This window comes from Alosa alosa, chromosome 19, assembly GCF_017589495.1.
Source record: "Alosa alosa isolate M-15738 ecotype Scorff River chromosome 19, AALO_Geno_1.1, whole genome shotgun sequence".
NCBI lineage: Eukaryota > Metazoa > Chordata > Actinopteri > Clupeiformes > Clupeidae > Alosa > Alosa alosa.
Genome location: NC_063207.1, coordinates 28117390 through 28136476, shown reverse-complemented (window position 1 = coordinate 28136476; position 19087 = coordinate 28117390). Strand labels below are relative to the sequence as shown.

Genomic DNA, 19087 nt, shown 5'->3' with positions numbered 1-19087 from the left:
TGTATGTTGGTCTTAAGGGGGCATGTCAACCTATCCCATTACCACTTATTTCATGTATAGCGCCACCTAGTTAAAAATTAAAAAGCAAAACATTAGGTGTTTTCCTCACAATATCTCTGGCTGACATGGTCAAAACTGCACGAAATTGAAAGTGTAGGATCATTATGACACCCTCCGAATGCATGCCAAGTTTCGTGGACTTTCGTTCATGGGGGGCCTTACAATAAAATAATGTATGTGTACATTTAGTGACGGTACACCAACAAGGATTTCCGGGACACTGAAAGACCGGGGTACACGAAACTTGGTGGGCATGTAACCCCACATGGATAGCATGGAACCATCGCTTTTCGTTTTGATCTGTACACGCACACATGCACACAATTCAAGAATTTCTCAGAATTATGAACAGGCAAGATGGGGGTGGGCATAAACAGGCGGGAGGGCAGCAATTCAAGGGGGCAAGGGGGCGGTCGCTCCGGGCCCACGACCGCAAACCGGTCTGGGTTTGCCGAAGTAGCCTATGCTACTAGGCTGCATTTATTAGCCTACAGAAAATCAGCGACATAGCATGTAGGTCTGTGCCTACACTGTGCACTTGCCGCGACAACAGCAGTCACTCATCAGGCCAGCAGGAATGAATGCTAAAGCGCACCATCTACCCCTCCGCGCAACAAAACATTGAAAGGCTTAATAATATTTGTCCGTTTCCGGTTTTCGTTTAGTGCATTGGTCACCTAAAAAGTAGCCTACTGTAGTACAAAATCCATATGCAATATACAACAACAACGCCTAATAACGACCTATTCATTTGGACAACTTTATACGGCCCTATAAAGCGTAAAGTTACCTAGTTTTGTTCTAGTTTACCGTTGTGTATGGCTTTAAACAGCGTTCGTGCTTTAACATCAGTAAACATTATTCAGTATAATCCAGATGTAATGCTAACGTTTTGACAAGCATTTTGCCTACCTTTTTCATCTGAAATAACTCCTCTAGTTTTGCTGCCTCCATCCTTTGCTACCTCCACCCTTTCATTGTTTCCAAAAAACGTTTTATATCCATGATAGCCTTGAAATCTTGAGTTAGTGAATTAGCTTAACATTGTGTGTTGATAACAGGCAACCATAGTAAAAGAAAGCAACAAGTAGCCTAGCCCACAACGGCTGTAATTGCTGCGTGCGTTTGTTAGGCTATTATTCCCTCTCCTGCCCAAACAAAAGGTGTGTACATTAAAGTTGATTTTGACAACGTGTTTACAAATTTAAAAGAAAATTGTAAATAGCCTATTGTCGAGCAGTTAATGGGATACTGCACAGTTGTGAAGCAGTTGGGAAGTTATGGTGGGCTAACTTTGTGTGAACACAACACACACAGGGAAAATTCTCTCACGTATGCACCTGATGGTACGTACAGTGCGTACGGCCGTAGGCCTACACCTGCAGGCGCGCCTGATCACTACAGTTCGCATCGTCGCAGGCCTAAGCTGCCCCGATGCACAGACTAAACGGTAGGCTAGGTCATCAGGACATAAACCACATGCCTCAACCTCTAATAAGCACAATATGAAGTGGACTAAATAAAAACATGAATTTGGGATAAACACCGACAGTATAGGGGCCCACTAAAGATCGTCGCACCCCTTATAGTGAACCATTAGCTCCGCCCCTGGGGGTGGGGTTGTATAAAATGTATATTACATGTGAAATCTATGAACTAATCATGTTTTGGTACTTGTTGTCTAGCAGATACCAGTGAGAATTGAGTGTGCAAAATGCAATTCAGTGAGACAGTTAGAATCATATATGCCTTTCAGCGTGACTTATTTTTGAGGAAAACATGTGCTGGACTGGGCAGCGGTCATATTTTGTACCACTCTGCGGTACATCTAGTTTAAAATGGCAGCGCTAAGTCTGTCAATAAGCAAAGTTCTCCTGCTACTAATTAATCTGCTGATTGTTTGTTGGGACATGTAGGATTTTTTGGATGAAAATGAGTGTCTTTATTAATCTGACTGATCAATGTTTGCATTGATGGACAACTCAATTCTATGAACAACCTAGGGTCTATTTTTGGATGAAAATGATTTGGAATTCTGAACTTAGCCGGCTCTCTTTATGAGTTATGAGTTCATATGATAAAAAACAACCATATCTGAATCACAGCATCTCCAGTGGAGGTTGTGTCTGAAAGCAGCTTATATCATTAATGCATTTTTCGCCACCTAATAAATAAAGGGAGTTGTAGGAGAGACTGTACAGTACCACACATGGCCAAACTATCCATACTGCACACATATACAGCTATACAACACACAGACACACACATATTATTCCTCATGGCTCATAGGCATGGGACATTTAGGATTCTGATAGCTTGTGGATCAGGCACAGGTGGACTCCAATGAAATTGCAGAACCATCTCAAGGACCATTGATCATAACAAAGGGTCTGAAATACTTATGTGAATGAAATGTTCTTTTATATTTTTTATACATTTACAAAACACTCCAAACACCTGCTTTTTTGTGGAATGTTGGGGTATTATGTGTAGACTGATGAGGAAAAAAAATAATTTAATCCATTTTAAGATGAGTCTGAAGCAAAACAAAATGTGGAAAACTTGAAAGGGTCTGGAAACTTTCCAGTTGTACTGTATAAACAATTAAAAAACGATCAATAAGTGGGTTGTATAGGCTAAGCCATGTACAGGCTTTAGGGCAGACCCGAGAGTTCTATGATGATGTCAGCATTGTGAAAACTATGAGTGGAAAAGAGGGGACAAAACTGGTGGATTTTAGGTACCTAAGCACCTAGCGGCCATTGTAAAGTTTAGGTACCTAAAGAAAACTTCAGAAGTTTGTGCCAGTCACAGGGCAGTGATTAACCTCACTGAGGGCCTACAGGGCTATTGTAGGCCCTGGAGTGCAACCAAAGCTTTTAGGTGGTGGTTAAAGCTGCAGTTGGCAAGATTTTTTTATTCATATTCACTGAAACTGACACTATGCTCCGACAGAACAACATAAATCAGCCGGTTTTAGAAAAAAAAAACGCACTTCTACCTCCACCTAGATCCTGTTATTTGTTTTACAAAATCCACAGCTCCCGGTTCTTCTGGTCCAATCAGAGCAGGGCTGTGTGAGATCTGACTGTCAATCACAGTCTGGTGAGCACTGACGAGCACAAACTCGATGAGAGGATGCTCGGTGGTAGTGGGGGAGGGGCATGAGAGTTGTAAATATTCAACATTTTGGCTAAGTCCCCTCAATCTGTCAGACTTGCCAACTGCAGCTTTAATGTCAGGATTATCAATGAGTGTTAAGTTATTGTGCAAAAAAGCAAAGTCTTCCTGTATGAACTATGCTACAGCTATCATATGGTATGTGGGAGCAATGCACTGATTCATCAGTGTTTGTGGTTAAGGGTCTTCAGCATGGTGTTAATTTAGCCATTTAAATGTGTGTAGTTAAATTAACTGAATTAACTTTGGTTAGATTTAAGACTTTGCATTTCACCCATCATTCAAATTAGGGCCCATATGGGACCTTCTCTTTAACCACATTAGATTGGTGCATTAAGAACAAGTTCCATTTTCTTTGGTGTTCATTTCTCAGTGAAGACATTGAATTGCAATTGTTTCATACATTTTTTATTTAAGTTTTTTAAATTAGTTTTGTTTTCATGTGTCTGATGTGGATACTAAATTGGTTACACATTAAATATTTCTTCTACACACTTATGAAAATATATTGTACTTCAGGGCTATTCATTTCTTTACTTCTTAGCAGCCAAATCAGTCCAAAGAAAAGAAGTTATAATTATGCCTATAATACAAGTAGAATGTTTGAAAATCATTAGTGGGGAAGTAGGTTTAGGAAAACAAACTCCATGCACTGTGCTCCCCATATATCAGTCCAGCTAATGGCTCTTGTTTTAAAGAGAAGCAGTAAAAGTGAAGGTTTGTGCTGAAAGGTGATTTTAAATTACGAGAACAACTGCTGTGAAGCTATTCTAAACATGCTATTGCACAGTCTATCTTTGTAACTGTCATCTCTAAGTCTAACCACCAACATGAGGTCCACAGCACCAGATACAGCTGAAATAGGTTACCGTGTTAAAATATTTTGTAAAAAACATGGACGTAGATCTTTGTAATGCCTTCTAATATTTAAAAAATAATAATGCTGTAATGCAACAATGGTTGAGCTCCAACAGGTCAGCTCCCAGCCTTATCTGGTGTAGTAGACCCTGTAGTAGACAACCTTGGACCTCCAGAGGGAGTAGGAGTTGTCGAACTTGAGCAGATACGTCCCCTGCCCTGGATACTGGTGGCTCCCAGCATACACTTCCTCGTGGCTATCCCGCCGATTAACGGGCACGACTTCCTCGGTCAAAGGCGTCTGAGTGACCTTTGCTGTCTCTGGAGGCTCCCCTTTGAATTGAAAAACAAATAGTGAGAGGAAGAAAGTTGATCTAGCAAATACTAGCAAATACTATAAATCACTGAATTTTAAAGTGAAAACTGGACCACACAGAAGTTCAAAAAAGAAAATATTTACTCAAAAAGGTGTACAAGACTACAGTCTGAGGAAGATGTAATATACATCTGAATGTCACAAAACGTCTGTATGCTCCATGAAAAATGCCAAGGCCTCATATAAGGCTGCCTATTATCTTATCCCACTGGAAATCCATTTAAATTGTAAATACACTGTGACTAACACAGTGCCTATATAAAACACTGGAGACACAGTAGGCTGGTTCTAATTGTTGTAATTTACCATGACTGTATTAAACATACTATACCCAACGATTTCATAACATATGAGTGAATGTGTGGATGTCCATGCTCACCATTTCCTGTGTCCTCATCGCTAGGTTCAATCCCGGTGCTAACACTGCTGGAACCAGTAGCCAAATTTGTCCACTCAAAGTAGAGCCCAAAACCAATGTCATAGTGATCTGTGGCAAACTCCCAGAACATATACTTGCCATCTTCATTGGTAGGAACACGTATTGTAACCACTTCACCCCTACCAACTGTGATTATAGAGTCTGGATCATCGTGCATCTTTTCCTTAAACTCTTTGATAAGTGGCCTTGTCCACATGGATGGGGCCGAGATCCCTTAAAACATGAAGGACACAAGGAAAAGTTCAGCACAGGCATGTTGTTGAGAGCTCTCTAAAGAATGACTCAAGGTCAGCGTTTTGAAGAGATTCTAAAAACTTCAATGGAAAAGAGTATCTGAACTGTATCAATCAATACATACCTTATGACCTTTCAGTCATAAGATATAATGCATTTTTGCAGATGTCGGCAGCACTGTACTGCAAAGGTCAGTATCATTGTGCTGCAGGGTCAGTATCATTGTACTGGGTCAGTATCATTGTGCTGCGGGGTCAGTATCATTGTACTGCGGGGTCAGTATCATTGTACTTGGTCAGTATCATTGTGCTGTGGGGTCAGTATCATTGTGCTGCAAGGGTCAGTATCATTGTGCTGGGGAGTCAGTATCTTTGTGCTGCAAGGGTCAGTATCATTGTGCTGGGGGGTCAGTATCTTTGTGCTGGGTCAATATCACTGTACTGTGGTGTTGAGCACATCAAAGAGTTGCTTCCTAAACATGTACTGAAGGTTTATTAAAGACATCACTCTTATTACAAAGTTCTCAATGGAGTGCATTGTAGGCAATAGGCATAAATCAAACATACCTGGTGGTGTAGCAGTGTCTCTTTCTTCTTGTGAAAGGGAGCTAGTGTCCAGATGATCATTCACACTCTCACTGTGAGGAGCCGCACAGGCCTCACTTTGCTCTCTGTTATCTGGAGACTCGACCTGTTGGGTCTCCAAAGTAGTCTGCTGGATAAAAAGGCATGGGTCTTTAATATGCTGTAGACCGATGACGCTCAGTTCTACAGGAGGTCTAGTTACTGTAGCTGGGGCAAACTACAGAGACTCAGTTATGACATTAAATCCACTTGAGCGTCTGGAATACATTCCAAACCACAGTTAAGCAATTCTTCTTGTTCAGCTGTTGAGTAATTTGAAACACTGTACCTGTTGCTGGGATAGTTGCCATGCCTGCTGTATGTATTGCTGGTAGTGTTGCTCTTGCAGCTGTTGGATGAGGAATTGCTGCTGCTCTGGGTCATCTGGGCACTGCTGGGCAGCGTACTGCTGGAACTGGACTGATGTCTGGGCATTCAGGGCTGCCATGATCTGTTGTCTGTCATGGCAAGATTAATTTTACTCTAATGATTTTCACACATTGTTTATACAATATCATGGAACTGGGGGTAAATTAAATACTGAGTGTGAGTGTTTTTGTTGTAGAAATGTGACAGCAGCAATATGTTTGAGGTTTGTGGTCAAAAACTTGGCCCGAAGGTAAATTTACTAAGCTCTCAATGACTTCAACTGTAATACCCAGAGAGCAGACATACTGTAGGGTTTGTCCAAAATGGAAGGCAGCTGCCAACTGCCTTGCTGCTTTCAACTGTCTAACGAGTCACTTGTCATTCGCCTTATTCAGGCGGCGGCCATTGTACACTACAGGGTACACTGACTATATAATTAATGCATTTTTGCCACCTCCTATGGTTTGTGTACCTGTAGCCTCATTTTGGTTCACAATGGCCACTGCCTGAATAAGGGGAATAATTAATGTGCCAGCTATGAACTTTGTTTTGGATGGCCTAGCAAGATAGCAACACAGAACGCCGTTGCCAGGACATAGCAGGACACAGGACAGCTGACTTTAATTAGTGAGTGTTGAAGCAGAGACATTCTGAAGAATTTTCCCTTGAAGGCATCATGTACACATTATGTACACTGCCTTCAAAATTCAGCAAAATCAAGGTATCTTACAAGGCAGAATTTTACACAAACATTTGATTTGGACATGCCTTGATGCCTTGCTGCCACCTAATGTTATATTAGATGGCAGGACTTTTAGCTTGAGCAAGCCCACTTACTTCTGCTCTTCCATCCGTAGTCGCTCCTCTTCCTCTCGTCTCCTCTTCTCCTCCTCACGCTGCTGTTGTTCCTGCTGCTCTCTGCGACACTGTTCCTCTTCCTGTCGTCGTCGCTCCATCTCCTCTCTCTCCAACCTGAGTCGCTCTTCCTCCTCCTTTCTGCAGTCAGCAAAGAGAAGACATTACACTTAGCCTTTGGAAGAGGTTTTTGAAAGGTCAAAAGGTAATGCTAACATATCCTATACAATGGTTTGTCTGATTGTGAACAATAGATTAGGGAAGAGCTTAGCATTAATTATAACCACACTTCAGCTTTAAACCAGGTCCAGTTGGGGCAGTCCAAGTGATCAAGGCAAATAAAAATCAATGGGTTATCTGCTGCCCTCTCATCCAACTCCCTAATGACTCTTTAAGACTTGCATTTCAGTCCAAACGGGAAAAACCAGATGCATTACACCTGGACTGAGACTGCTGCCTTCTGTTTCCATGACCTACTGTCTTCACACTAACAAGATGTGGAGAAACAAACTGATTTGGGCCATAGAGAGACTGCCTGGGATCGCTTGAAACAGAGTCAGTTCCAGATTAGTACTAAGATGTGTGGGAACCAAAATAAACAATTGTGGCTCTGCAAAAGATTGGAAATGAAGCTGAGGCTTACCTTTTTCTCTCCTGTTCTTCTTTTTCTATCTTATGAGATGTAACATAAGGAGAGAATAAAGGACAACAGGTGTTCAGCAGCTTAATGAATTCTGCCATGGCATCTTCTTTTGTCATTTTGCCAAGGCTTGCCCATACTTTCCTGTCAGACCAATGAACAGAAGTGAATCAAATTGCACATTATATGAAAAATGGGATGAATTACAAGCAACCTGGCTTTTAGATGTGGCCTAATCACTGTGAAAATGTGTGTATAAAATAGTTGAAAATAGTATTGTATTATTGAACATTTGTATTAAGTATTTGTATTAAGCTACATAAACATGTGATTTTAAGACCAGATTTGCACTTGTATATCTTCACACTGGTACATTTCTGTTGACATACCTTCTGTCATTTCCTAAGACATCGAAGAAACCTACTTCTGGACAGGCATCAGGGTCATATGGCCCTTGACATGCCTGTTTATGCAGGGCAACCAGCTTCAGTTTTTCCTCATAGGTTGGTTGGAAAGCTTTGCCATCTTTCTCTTTAAATGTTAAACAAGTACTGTCAGCAACTAGAATCACCTTGGAGAACATGATGCTGGTGAGTTGACATATTTGGTGAAACACTGACTGAAACTCAGATAAGGTAATGAATGTGTTGAACACAATTTGTTACCTGAGAATACTGATTGTCAAAACAAAATTATGTGCAGAATAAGACATGTCTTAGGTTTGTAGCCTACACAAACACTAATCACAACTTAAGTTGAAGCAAAATGTCTGTTGGGATAGAAGTATAGACTTACAAACATTTCCAGCCGTCTGAGACAACTGGCTAAGTCATTCATCCATTGTTGGCTATTATAGGCCTATATTGTCAATAGCCTAAATGAATCTGTGTATGATACATGGTTATTACCTTTCAGAAAGATCAGTGACATATCAAACAATTCCTCCAGCGAGAGACCCCAGTTGTTGTCTATATACCAATGTGCCACATTTTCGTCGGGGCGCAAATCAGTCTCTGTCCTTTCTAAGGACTGTGAAAGTTCCACCTGGGCACCGAATTCCGAGGTCGTCTGTGGGTTGTCAGAACCATTCTGATGAGCAGTGGGGCTACCGCTGTCAGCCTCTGTTTTAGGCACTTCCATAGTCATAGCTCCACTTCGAACTGTCAAACAAGGTGGCCACGTAGCCTACTGCCTTCCGTACTCACTCCCGGAAATGCTCTTATTTGTCGACTCTTTACGCGTACACGTTTAATGACAGAACCTTGTGCGTAAAAGTCAACACATTAGCTTCAACGAAAAGCACTGTTCTAATAGCAAGGATTAGGCTATAGTAATAACAAGTGTCATTCACAAGGCGGTATATACGATTGACTTAAGCAAGGTATGCACCTGGCCAGTAGGGTAACAGGTGTAACTAGACACTTGACTTAAACTTGTGCTGGCGCGGTCACTACGTTATCACATCAGGCGCTGCGCAGATCTGGCTGAACGTGATGCGTTACGCAAAAATCCAGTAGGCTTCACGTATTCCTACAGCCAGATCTGCGCAGCACTGCATGAAGTTGAATGAGCCTAGGAAACCTTGATGATAATAACTAAGAGAACAAAGGTTGGCCTGGCTTGTTCATGGAGACCAATGAAAGTGGGAGAAATCATTTTAATTTCACACATCAAGGGAAACAAGATTTTCGAAGGCAGTTTTGCATAGGGAAAATGTGCACCATTTTGGTTTAAGAGATTGACGCACCATAAATGCAATAAAATATACTTATAAATAAGATCTTATGTTGGGAGATCATTGCAATTTAAGCAAAATAACTACTGGAGGAAAGTATCTACTTTTAACATACATTTCCAGAATTATGGTAATAACTGTACAAAGACTTGTGATAAAAATCATTTAGAAGTATTTACACATAACATTACAGGCATCTCAGAACTCCAGAGATTATAAATACTTATTCGAACTTATAAACACACTACCAGGAGTACAAAAATAGCACAGAATATTGTTAAAGTATTTTTTTTCAGGTATGCATTTCTGTGAAATCACTCATTTTGAGTGTTCACCTACAAATGTACAGAAATTAAAATTGGAAAGATGAATAGCAATGCTATGACATTTTGCTTTTTAACAAACATCCCATGCAATAAAAAAAAAAAAAAACCATCAAAAACCCTTCAGCAAAACACAAACCACTGCTCTCTACATCCTTGTATGCAGAGATTTTGTGTAACAAGTCTATTACTGTGCAATGTCAATTCAGAGCCCCACGTCATCTACTGATACAAATTAGCAGACCCAATTACAGTTTGCAGCTGTAGAAGAAGAAACAAATAACTTTCATAAATGTGCTAAAAAATACAAGTGAGAATGAGGTTCAAAGTGAAACAGACCCTTAAAAGGGAGTTGAAGGCCAGAAGTGCAGCTATGGACAATCAAAATGTTTCTACTTCCATTTAAGGGAAGCAATCAAAACAGATCAATGTGAAAAGCTCAGCATGGAAACAGGGCTGGTCCTGGGAACAGCGAGTGATGTATGAGAAGAGGGTGAAACAGTCCATTTCTTTGCAATCTAGTGTGTGCGTGCGTGTGCGTGTGTGTGCATATGTGTTTAGGAGGTGAACCCTGATTATGTGTGTGCACTATGCAAAAATGTTACCCATCTCACAAATCTCTTGCATAAAACTCCACTCATTCCAACTCTCTGGCCTTTCAAGAGTAATGTTCTCTGGAGGTTTTGAAATTGCACTTCTTGCTGTCCGAGGTATATTAAGATTATGTCAGAGGATATGTACAGAGTGATCTTTAGATATGTACTAAATGCTGGAGGAATTAAGCGCTGTGGGTGTTGTTGGTGGTGAAGGCGTGGAGGTTCCCCAGCTGACTCAGGCCGCTCTGGATGTGGGACACATGAATCTCCACGTTGTTCTGGAAGCAGCTGTGCAGTGGAGAAAAGCATGCAGTCACAAACTGAGGCAGGGAAGGTAGGGCTGCTTGATCATGGCAAAAATCATAATCATGATTATGTTGGTCAATATTGAAAACATGATTACCCACAGTCACTCTGCATTTATATATATATATTTTTGTTTTAACCGTGGATGTCCAACACACCACTGCAATATGGGTTGTAGCACCATCCATCCATATATATATTTATATATATATATATATATATATATATATATATATATCCTCAATGGAAGCAAAGACCATTATTTAATGCAAAAAGATTAAGCAAATGCCCTAGGGCAAGCTGTTCAACCAGGCATGGACTGGCCATCGGGCATGCCGGGCGGGCCGACGCACATTTTGGGCCGGGGCTGTTATTATTTAATAATAATTAAACAAATATCCACCGCGACGGTAGCCCATTTGAGACACGAAACGTGGCCCATTGGTTAATTTTCTTGACGGACATCGGGCTAGTCCAATGACATCTCAGCCCTCCCAGGGTTATCAAATTTTGCCATTTGAGCTGTCTGACCGCGGAGAGAAGTGAGTTTCCGTCTGAAATTGTGAAAATGGATAGTAGGCCTAATAAACCACAAAAGCGCAAGGGGGGCGCACAGAAGCTGCGAGACAAAAGGCTAAAAAGACTACAAGTGGACGCAGCAAAATGTGTCAAAATCACAGAAATGTTCACCCCAAGGTCGACTGTTACAGCGGGTGCAGGGCCGTCGACATCGAGTGCACAGGCTAAAGGAGTGGAACACAGCTTTGATGTGCATTGTAGTAACACAGAGGAAGGCTAAGTACAGGTGGATTCGGAGGAGATAGACAGACATTATGTTTGATGTGCAGTGTAGTGAAACAGGGAAGGAGAAGTACAGGTGGATTCGGAGGAGGTGGAGAAAGACGTTATGGAGGAGAGACGTTACCCAGCAGGGACAAATTGAGGAAGAGGTCAGAATAGCTACTGTAAATGTTAGCAGAATGAAGAGGGACGTTTCATGCAGGGAGGGCTGGGTGTCCACCTGCTCCTCCGCTTTCGATTGACATGCATTTGAGCGTTTCTCTGCAACATGCATCAGTAGCAAAGAAGCCATCTGCCTTTTACATTGCGCTATTCGATTGTCGTCGACACGGAGAGGAGAAAAAATAAAATAAGTTTTATTCACTCAAATTTGAGATCTTAAGTCAGTCATGATTGTTTGAAATTGTTGTCAATCGCAGTACAACAAGCAAACCTATCACATTTCTGTGCGCATACAGGCAGTTACACACACGTAGGCTGCACACGCACGCACTCAGAAAGACAATAGAATGACACAGAAATTATGATAGCCCGTAACAATGAAAATGTTTTGGGATGTGTGTATCTTTACTTAATAGTATCTGGGGAGATTGTAGGCTAAAAGCGTGTAAATAATTACAGCACTCATTTTATTCAGTCAGACTTCAAACATGCATAATAATAGTAGCCTATACATACAGTCGGTTAAGACGTTCGGAAAGGTTACCGCCCCACACGAGGGGGAATGCTAACCTTACACAATGGAAGTCAATGGGCGAACTAGCTAACAGTTAGACTTTATACATTCGTTTTACATTCATGTGGAGTTCTGCTTGTTTCTGAACACAATCATTTGAAGGAATTGTGTTTACTTAACTGCCCAGTGTATGCTAACAACTTAATTTACCCTCGATTGCCCAATGTTGAAGACACATTTCTCTAGAAGCTATATTCAATGGTAGCATCATTAGGTTGCTAACTGGCCAACTTTATATCGTCAGACAAACAAGGGAAGTTACAAGAAACCCAGTTTGCAAAATAAGAATGATCACTTTACTGTTAGCTGGATGAAAAGTTTGGGTGAAAATGACATGGTAATAGAATGCAATTAGTGAAAGCTCTTACCTGGCATTAGAAGTATCAATTGACTTTTTGATATCATTGAGTGAATCGGTCAATGATTTAAACCCAAAGGAATTCAAATCACCTCCCTCAGCCAAACACTAAACAAAAATGGAAAGTAATTATTTCATTTCGCATGAACACACAATATCACCAGAATTATTGCATGCTATAATATAATGTCATTTAATCTAGCTGACTAATTCAATGACAAAGCATCTAATCAAATCAACCTTCAAGAACAGTTGATCTTTGATAATGTCTGAAATAAAGTGTTTATTTGGACCAGCACAAAATTCAACACATTTAAAACATTCGAAACAGGGTCTAATTAATCAGAAGTATGCCATCTTTTGAGGTGAAATTCAGAACAAGAAAAACTCTGGCCCAGCCGATCAACAGTGTTTCAAAACAGCACTGAAAGTTACGGGGTGCACTTGGCTGATGAACTCAAATATCCACGACACGTAACCACACACACACACACACACACACACACACACAACTTAACTAAATATCCAAAATCAATTAATCCCACAAGGAGATTTGAAGCATGAATTAAAATTCAATTAATAAACAATCCCATTCATGTCATTAATCCCCAATCTCCAAATGCTCTCTGTGACATGGATACTGTGCTGCCTCCTTGCCTTGATCTGCAGCAGCAGTGTGGTGAGGTTGGAGATGAGTTGGGTGAGTCGTGGGCTGTGGACGCAGTGCTGACCGTTGGGGAGGGCGTTGGCCTGCCTGACCATCTTTTGAGCCTCTTCCTCGCAGCGCCGCCGCACGTCAATGGCCTCCTCCGCGGGCTGAAGGCCCTGCTCTGGAGCCAGCTGTGGGGGAGCTTACCGAGATTAACGCAATGCAATAGTTCTTTGACCTCAACGTAACGGCTTTAAAGTCATACAATAACTTCTAGTGTGGAGTGTGACATCTCGGGCATTGCCAATGTGTGCCCAGAACACCATTGGTATTGCAATGTAGTGTTGTTATGACAGCAGGAACATGACCCCATTTGTCAGTTAAAGATGCACTAGTACAGCTAAAGTGCTAAACATCATTGAAAATCGAGAAATACAAATTCTTCCATTGAGTTATTTTGTCTTACAGTAGTGTTCCTTGTGTTCAATTTTCCTTTTAAGTCTATTCAAAGAGTCATATGAAGTTCCTAAAATTAAATTAAGACAATTGAAAGGTTCATCTCCCAAATGTCCAAAATCCCTGACAAGGTGTAAAAAAGGTCTCTTCCAGTAAATGAAGATCTAAAGACACAATCTCAATCTAAATGTTAGTCATGATCTTCATATTACTAACCTAACTAACTTAAGTTCAGTTACACAGTACACCATGTTTGACATGAAAACTAGTCAGGCAGGTTAATAAAGTGGCATGTGAGGACAGGCTTCCAATGGTAAATGATCCATAGCCTACATTGTGTGTATATGTCTGAAAGGATGGCTCATCACCTTATAGCAATACTGCTGAACTTCATGCAGCACTTTATTGAGGTCTTTGTTAAGCTGCTCAAGGTCCAACACAATGGTAGCATATCTCCTTTGAAACTCGTATTCTATTGGCATTGCATATGATTTCTGTAGAAACAGATCATGGCGTTAACATTTCTCAACACACTGAGAAAGATACAATACACAAATACATCTACTTCTCAGAACACACACATACCAGTTTTTCAGCTTCTGCATTCATCTCTTTTAACTGTTTTATATGCTCCTTCTTAACCATGAGGATCTTTGATAACCGTGTCTGAAATAACAAAGTTCATAAGTTAATTGATTATTAATCAGCACAAAATTTAATACAATCAAAATCAGGGCCTAATTAATTAGAAATACGTAATCTTTGGAGATGACTCACAACTTGTACAAGAAAATTGACTGGAAAGCCGCCAAGTGTATCTCCCTCTGATGTGGTCAGGGTACTCTTCCATGGAGACTGACCGAGCAAAGGATCATTATCCTGCAGATAAACAAACAGCAGAAAAAAGCATGAGCATTTGTAGAAGAAGGGCAAAAAGAAGGGTATTATCAGTAACCCTACTGAACTTTAGCTCTGCATCCTGGTGACAAACAAACCAACACAGCTGCACCATGATGAAGCACTGCATTTAACTTAAGACATTTTTACAGATGTAGATTTGTTTTTGAATATACATTTGAGCATATGTGTTACCCTAACACACAAGTCTAGTGTAACCTCTATTGGGCGTGAAAGGCTGATACCATTAGTGCAGATGGGGCTGATGAGGGGTACGGTTCTCGAGTGGGCGTCAGGAAGGTGTGGAGGCGGGCTGGACGCTGCTTCTGAGCAAAGGCTGAAAGTGGCATGGTTTCACCTGGATCATGGCTCTGGAAGCAGAGGATAACAGTATATAGTATAGTATACACCAAGACAAAAGGTTTCAGATAGCAACTAATTAAATGTCCTACTGTAGCCTACGGAGAAATAGGCCTAGGAAGCCTAGTCATGCACAATATGGTTCAGATATCTAAAAAGAAAAGTACAAACAGTGCAGTGTCACTGTGCAGCATGTTACTATTGATTGTATAAGTATAAGTATATATACTCTTTTATTTTGATCCCGTGAGGGAAATTTGGTCTCTGCATTTATCCCAATCCATGAATTAGTGAAACACACTCAGCACACAGTGAGCACAGTGTGAGGTGAAGCACACACTAATCCTGGCGCAGTGAGCTGCCTGCTACAACAGCGGCGCTCGGGGAGCAGTGAGGGGTTAGGTGCCTTGCTCAAGGGCACTTCAGCCGTGCCTACTGGTCGGGGTTCGAACTGGCAACCCTCCGGTTACAAGTCCGAAGCGCTAACCAGTAGGCCACGGCTGCCCCATGGCTGTGTTTGAAGCTGAAACCTGAATAACCTCAGTTGTTTTCTGATTAGACCTAAACAGTTACAGTTCAATTCTCTCATCTAAAATAATATTACGACACAGTATGCAAACAAGCTATGATGAAAATGACACTAGGCCTGCAAATCACGTCACGTACGAGCAAGTGGTCGACAGACTTACAAGGACTTCATAATCCGGAACTGTGTGTGTCCCTAGACCCTTTCTGTCAAACGTGACCCTGTATGTGGCTGCACCAGTGTCCACAGCGTCGATTTGGCCCGTGAAGAGGCCGTCGTGAACACCTCTCAGGCGAGCTGGAGAAGGGATGGGTGTTTAAGTTTCCCACATTTTCACAAAAAGTGTGGTAAGAAACGACATTGTCTAGGAGGATATACAACACTCATCACCGAGGCTAGCTGGTCATTTCTGCTAACTAGCACTAAAAACTATGACAAAGGGAATTTTTTGGTCTCTAGAATACATGACTCACACATGACATGGACATGCCTTCCTGCTATTTACGCGTAAGCCTGAGCATGGCCCAGTGATCAACTGTAGGACACATTTTATACTATTTGAGACAAAATAATTGTAAGTGTCTAACTGCCAGGATCTGTATTGTCCTCATGCAGTGATGATGACCTTAAATATCTAAACACATAAACACTGCCATCTGCTGGAATTAGTTCTAGTCCTCCACCCACCCAAACAAAACACCAATGCTTGCTAAAAAATGCTCAACGTAAACCCCTGCCACCTAGACCTTTCCACTAATTCTTACCTGTGACTTTGGTTCCTATGACCAAGGGCAAGGGGATCTCCTCGGGCAAGTCTTTGCATTGTGCCAAGTCTGCGAGCTTGCGCTGCTGCAGAAGTCGAATCTTCTGCCTCTTCTGCTCCAGGGCTGACCGCTCCTCCGCAAAGAATCCAGATGAACACCTGCCCAACACAGTCACAGTTTACAGTCAATCTACTGCAATCAAAAATGACATTTACAATGAACAGTGCAATGAACACTGACTGAGGCCAACAGTTGCCTGGTGAAGCAAACAGGATTAAGCTGTGGCTGCACCAACAAGTCAAAATGATACAAACACCAGAGATTGCACTGTATTTTTTTTAAGTTATTATTCAAAAATCCTTATTTACATAATTGTTAATGCATAAAACTAGAAGTATACAGTGATGCACTGCTGATTTGAAACCTCAAGAGACACCAGAGTTACATATGCTGCATCACCTTCTAGGTTTTCCCCATCAATCTTCTGATTGTTGCCCATTCAACTCTTGTCAACTTCCTTGTTTTTAGCCCTGGGAATGACTCTTTCAGGCAGAGGCAGAAGTCATTGTCTCCTTCAAATAAAGGTCTAGACAATGTAGGAAAAGCAGTTAAGTGGCAGTGTGTGGTTCATAGAGAAATGTCATAAATAGCAGAGAGCTATTAACAAAAAAGGTGCAGGGTAACATACCCATCAATGTTTGAATAAAACCATTCATATATGCACCACTTGTGTGCTTTAGGCAATTTCAATAAATTCCTTAATCTCAGTCCAATCTTCTGAGATGCCTTTTTGTCTGGGACTGCAAAATCAGCAAATTTCTGGAGGGAGGATGGTAAAAGTAGAGAGTGATGATGTTGCTATAACTTGTAATGTAACCTAATCTCCAGGGACCATAAACCCATGAGGACAGTTGCAGACTTAGGAGGGCTTAGTTGAGGCATTTTAGTCATTTAGAGATATTTATCTAAACAGCAATACATTATTATAAATAAACACAATCTGTGCAGATAAATAAAAATGTCACAAACATAATGACTTTCTTTACTATATTCCCAATTCTATACAATAACATGAAACAAAGCAAAGGTGAAACAAAATTCTGGATAAATTTTGTTTTTGCAGAGCCCAATCTTTTCTAGGTCTCTAGCAATAAGTTGTCCATTTATGATTACAATCGATAACATCATGTTCACTGGTGTAGATAAATACATAGACTAACCTGTGGCATAGTTGTCACTCTATGACTCCTCCTAGGCGATCTGGAGGTGACTGGCCCTTCATCCTCCTCAGACAAAACACGGCTCCTCTTTGAGCCCCTGGTCTGCAATTAATATCAGAAAGACAAAGGCTAAATGGCCTCCAAGCAGAGATTACTACTGCATCATTAGGCTACTCCATAAGACTAACTACTAAGACTAAGGCGCAATAAGAATTACAGAAAAGTGGTCAGGCTTACATTCTCCACAGGTGAAAAATCTGCTCTTCCCTTTGGAGATCTGGATGAGCCATGTTTCTCACTCCAAGTGTTTGATAAACCTTCTGAAAATCAAGGTTTGAAACAAATACTTCATGATGATAGAAACATAGTGCACAAAAAGAATGGATGAAAGATTTCGAACAATTATAGAGTTAGGACCAATATTGCTTTATGGCTCATTAAAATTATTTGTTTTATGGTTAATACAAATTCTTGTGGGAAATTTAAATGTTTATTAGCCTCATCAGTTGCTGCACCGTGGGTGGCATTACCTTTCAGACTGACAAGAGCTTTTGCTGACGAACCTGACGGGAGAAAGGTAAACTGTTAAATGGAATGTCAAGTGTGTTCTTTAACTTACTGTATTTAAAGCAAACCCTCTTAGATAAATTGTGTTTAAATTATTAACATTAGCAAGCTAACATCACCTAGCTAGTGACAAATGTTCAGACGAAAAAGGCCTAATTTGTTATGAAATTGGTGTCGACATAATAATTTACGGCCAATACGAACTGCAGCGCAGGGGGTCGGAGTCTATGTCAATGTCTCTAGCTGCTTCTTTGAAATCTAGCCATCATTAATCGACAACATTAACCAAGGCCTCCAGACGCAGTATTTATGAAATGACAGCCTGTCAGATACAGGTAAAGGCTAGTTGGCTAGTTTGGAGCTAGCTCTAGCTACGAAGGTATCCAGTAGCAAGCCAACTATCTTAGCTAGGACCCTCATCAGCTAGCCACAGTAGCTAAAATTAAACAGTCGAATTAACAGACAGACAAGCCAACTGACATAGGTCTTAAAATAGTTCACGAGAAGCCAAAACCGGGATAAAACAAATCCGAATATTTAGCTGACTAACCAAAAAGCAAAAGTCAAAACAGAGCAAGTGAGAACAACTGGTAGACGAAAGTCAGCAGCTGGTCCTAAGCTGAAAAGCAATTTTTGCAACAATAACGTTAAGTGGTTGTAAACTGTGTAACGTTGAGTAAATAAGCACACAGCGTCTTGTCAAGTGGCCATTACGCTGGTACACGGTCGTCTAAAGCTGAAACATAGTACGTCTACAAAATATCCACCAGTGTATCGTCGTTAGCTGGTTACTCACTTTCGTCCAGCAGCTGTTCCATCTCCGCCATCTTGAATCAGCCGCGCTACGTTTTCAAAGGCTGCCGGTCGGGGTGCATTGTGGGATGGAGACGGCTGAAGAGGGCCATTCGAAAGGAGTGCACACTGCAAACTACCAAGTTGGTTCTTTCCACAAAAGGCCAATTCCTACCTAGGGAGTTGCTAAAATGTGATTAATATCAGGAAGAAATTTTCTTGAAAGTAATCAATGCTTCATAAAATACAGAAATCAAAAGATGAAATAAAGAATTAAATTAAGATAGGGCTAGGCTACCTATGTTGAATGATTAGGCCTGATAGAAAACATTGCCGGTTTCAGATTGATAATAGTCCAGTAATACTA

General features: G+C 41.0%; 2 protein-coding genes across 2 annotated transcripts; both read right to left on the bottom strand.

The window, feature by feature from the left end:
* Positions 1 to 3632: 3632 nt before the first annotated feature.
* Positions 3633 to 9068, bottom strand: zgc:162964 (uncharacterized protein LOC560569 homolog). The gene is made up of 8 exons (XM_048227455.1): positions 8543 to 9068; positions 8024 to 8165; positions 7638 to 7778; positions 6977 to 7135; positions 6060 to 6228; positions 5714 to 5858; positions 4854 to 5126; positions 3633 to 4431 (listed from the first exon to the last, which is right to left on the bottom strand). Exons 1-8 carry the CDS (start codon positions 8778 to 8780, stop codon positions 4229 to 4231), a joined length of 1470 nt encoding a protein of 489 aa, XP_048083412.1. The 5' UTR covers positions 8781 to 9068; the 3' UTR covers positions 3633 to 4228.
* Positions 9069 to 9285: 217 nt separating this feature from the next.
* Positions 9286 to 18843, bottom strand: LOC125283907 (protein lin-9 homolog). Its single transcript, XM_048227454.1, is given in 16 exon segments — positions 9286 to 10576; positions 12500 to 12597; positions 13147 to 13329; positions 13963 to 14088; positions 14180 to 14260; positions 14372 to 14473; positions 14737 to 14862; positions 15541 to 15674; positions 16142 to 16299; positions 16601 to 16614; positions 16616 to 16727; positions 16830 to 16960; positions 17362 to 17463; positions 17599 to 17681; positions 17892 to 17924; positions 18725 to 18843. Coding segments are annotated over 16 exon segments (1620 nt in total). The 5' UTR covers positions 18756 to 18843; the 3' UTR covers positions 9286 to 10470.
* Positions 18844 to 19087: the final 244 nt, after the last annotated feature.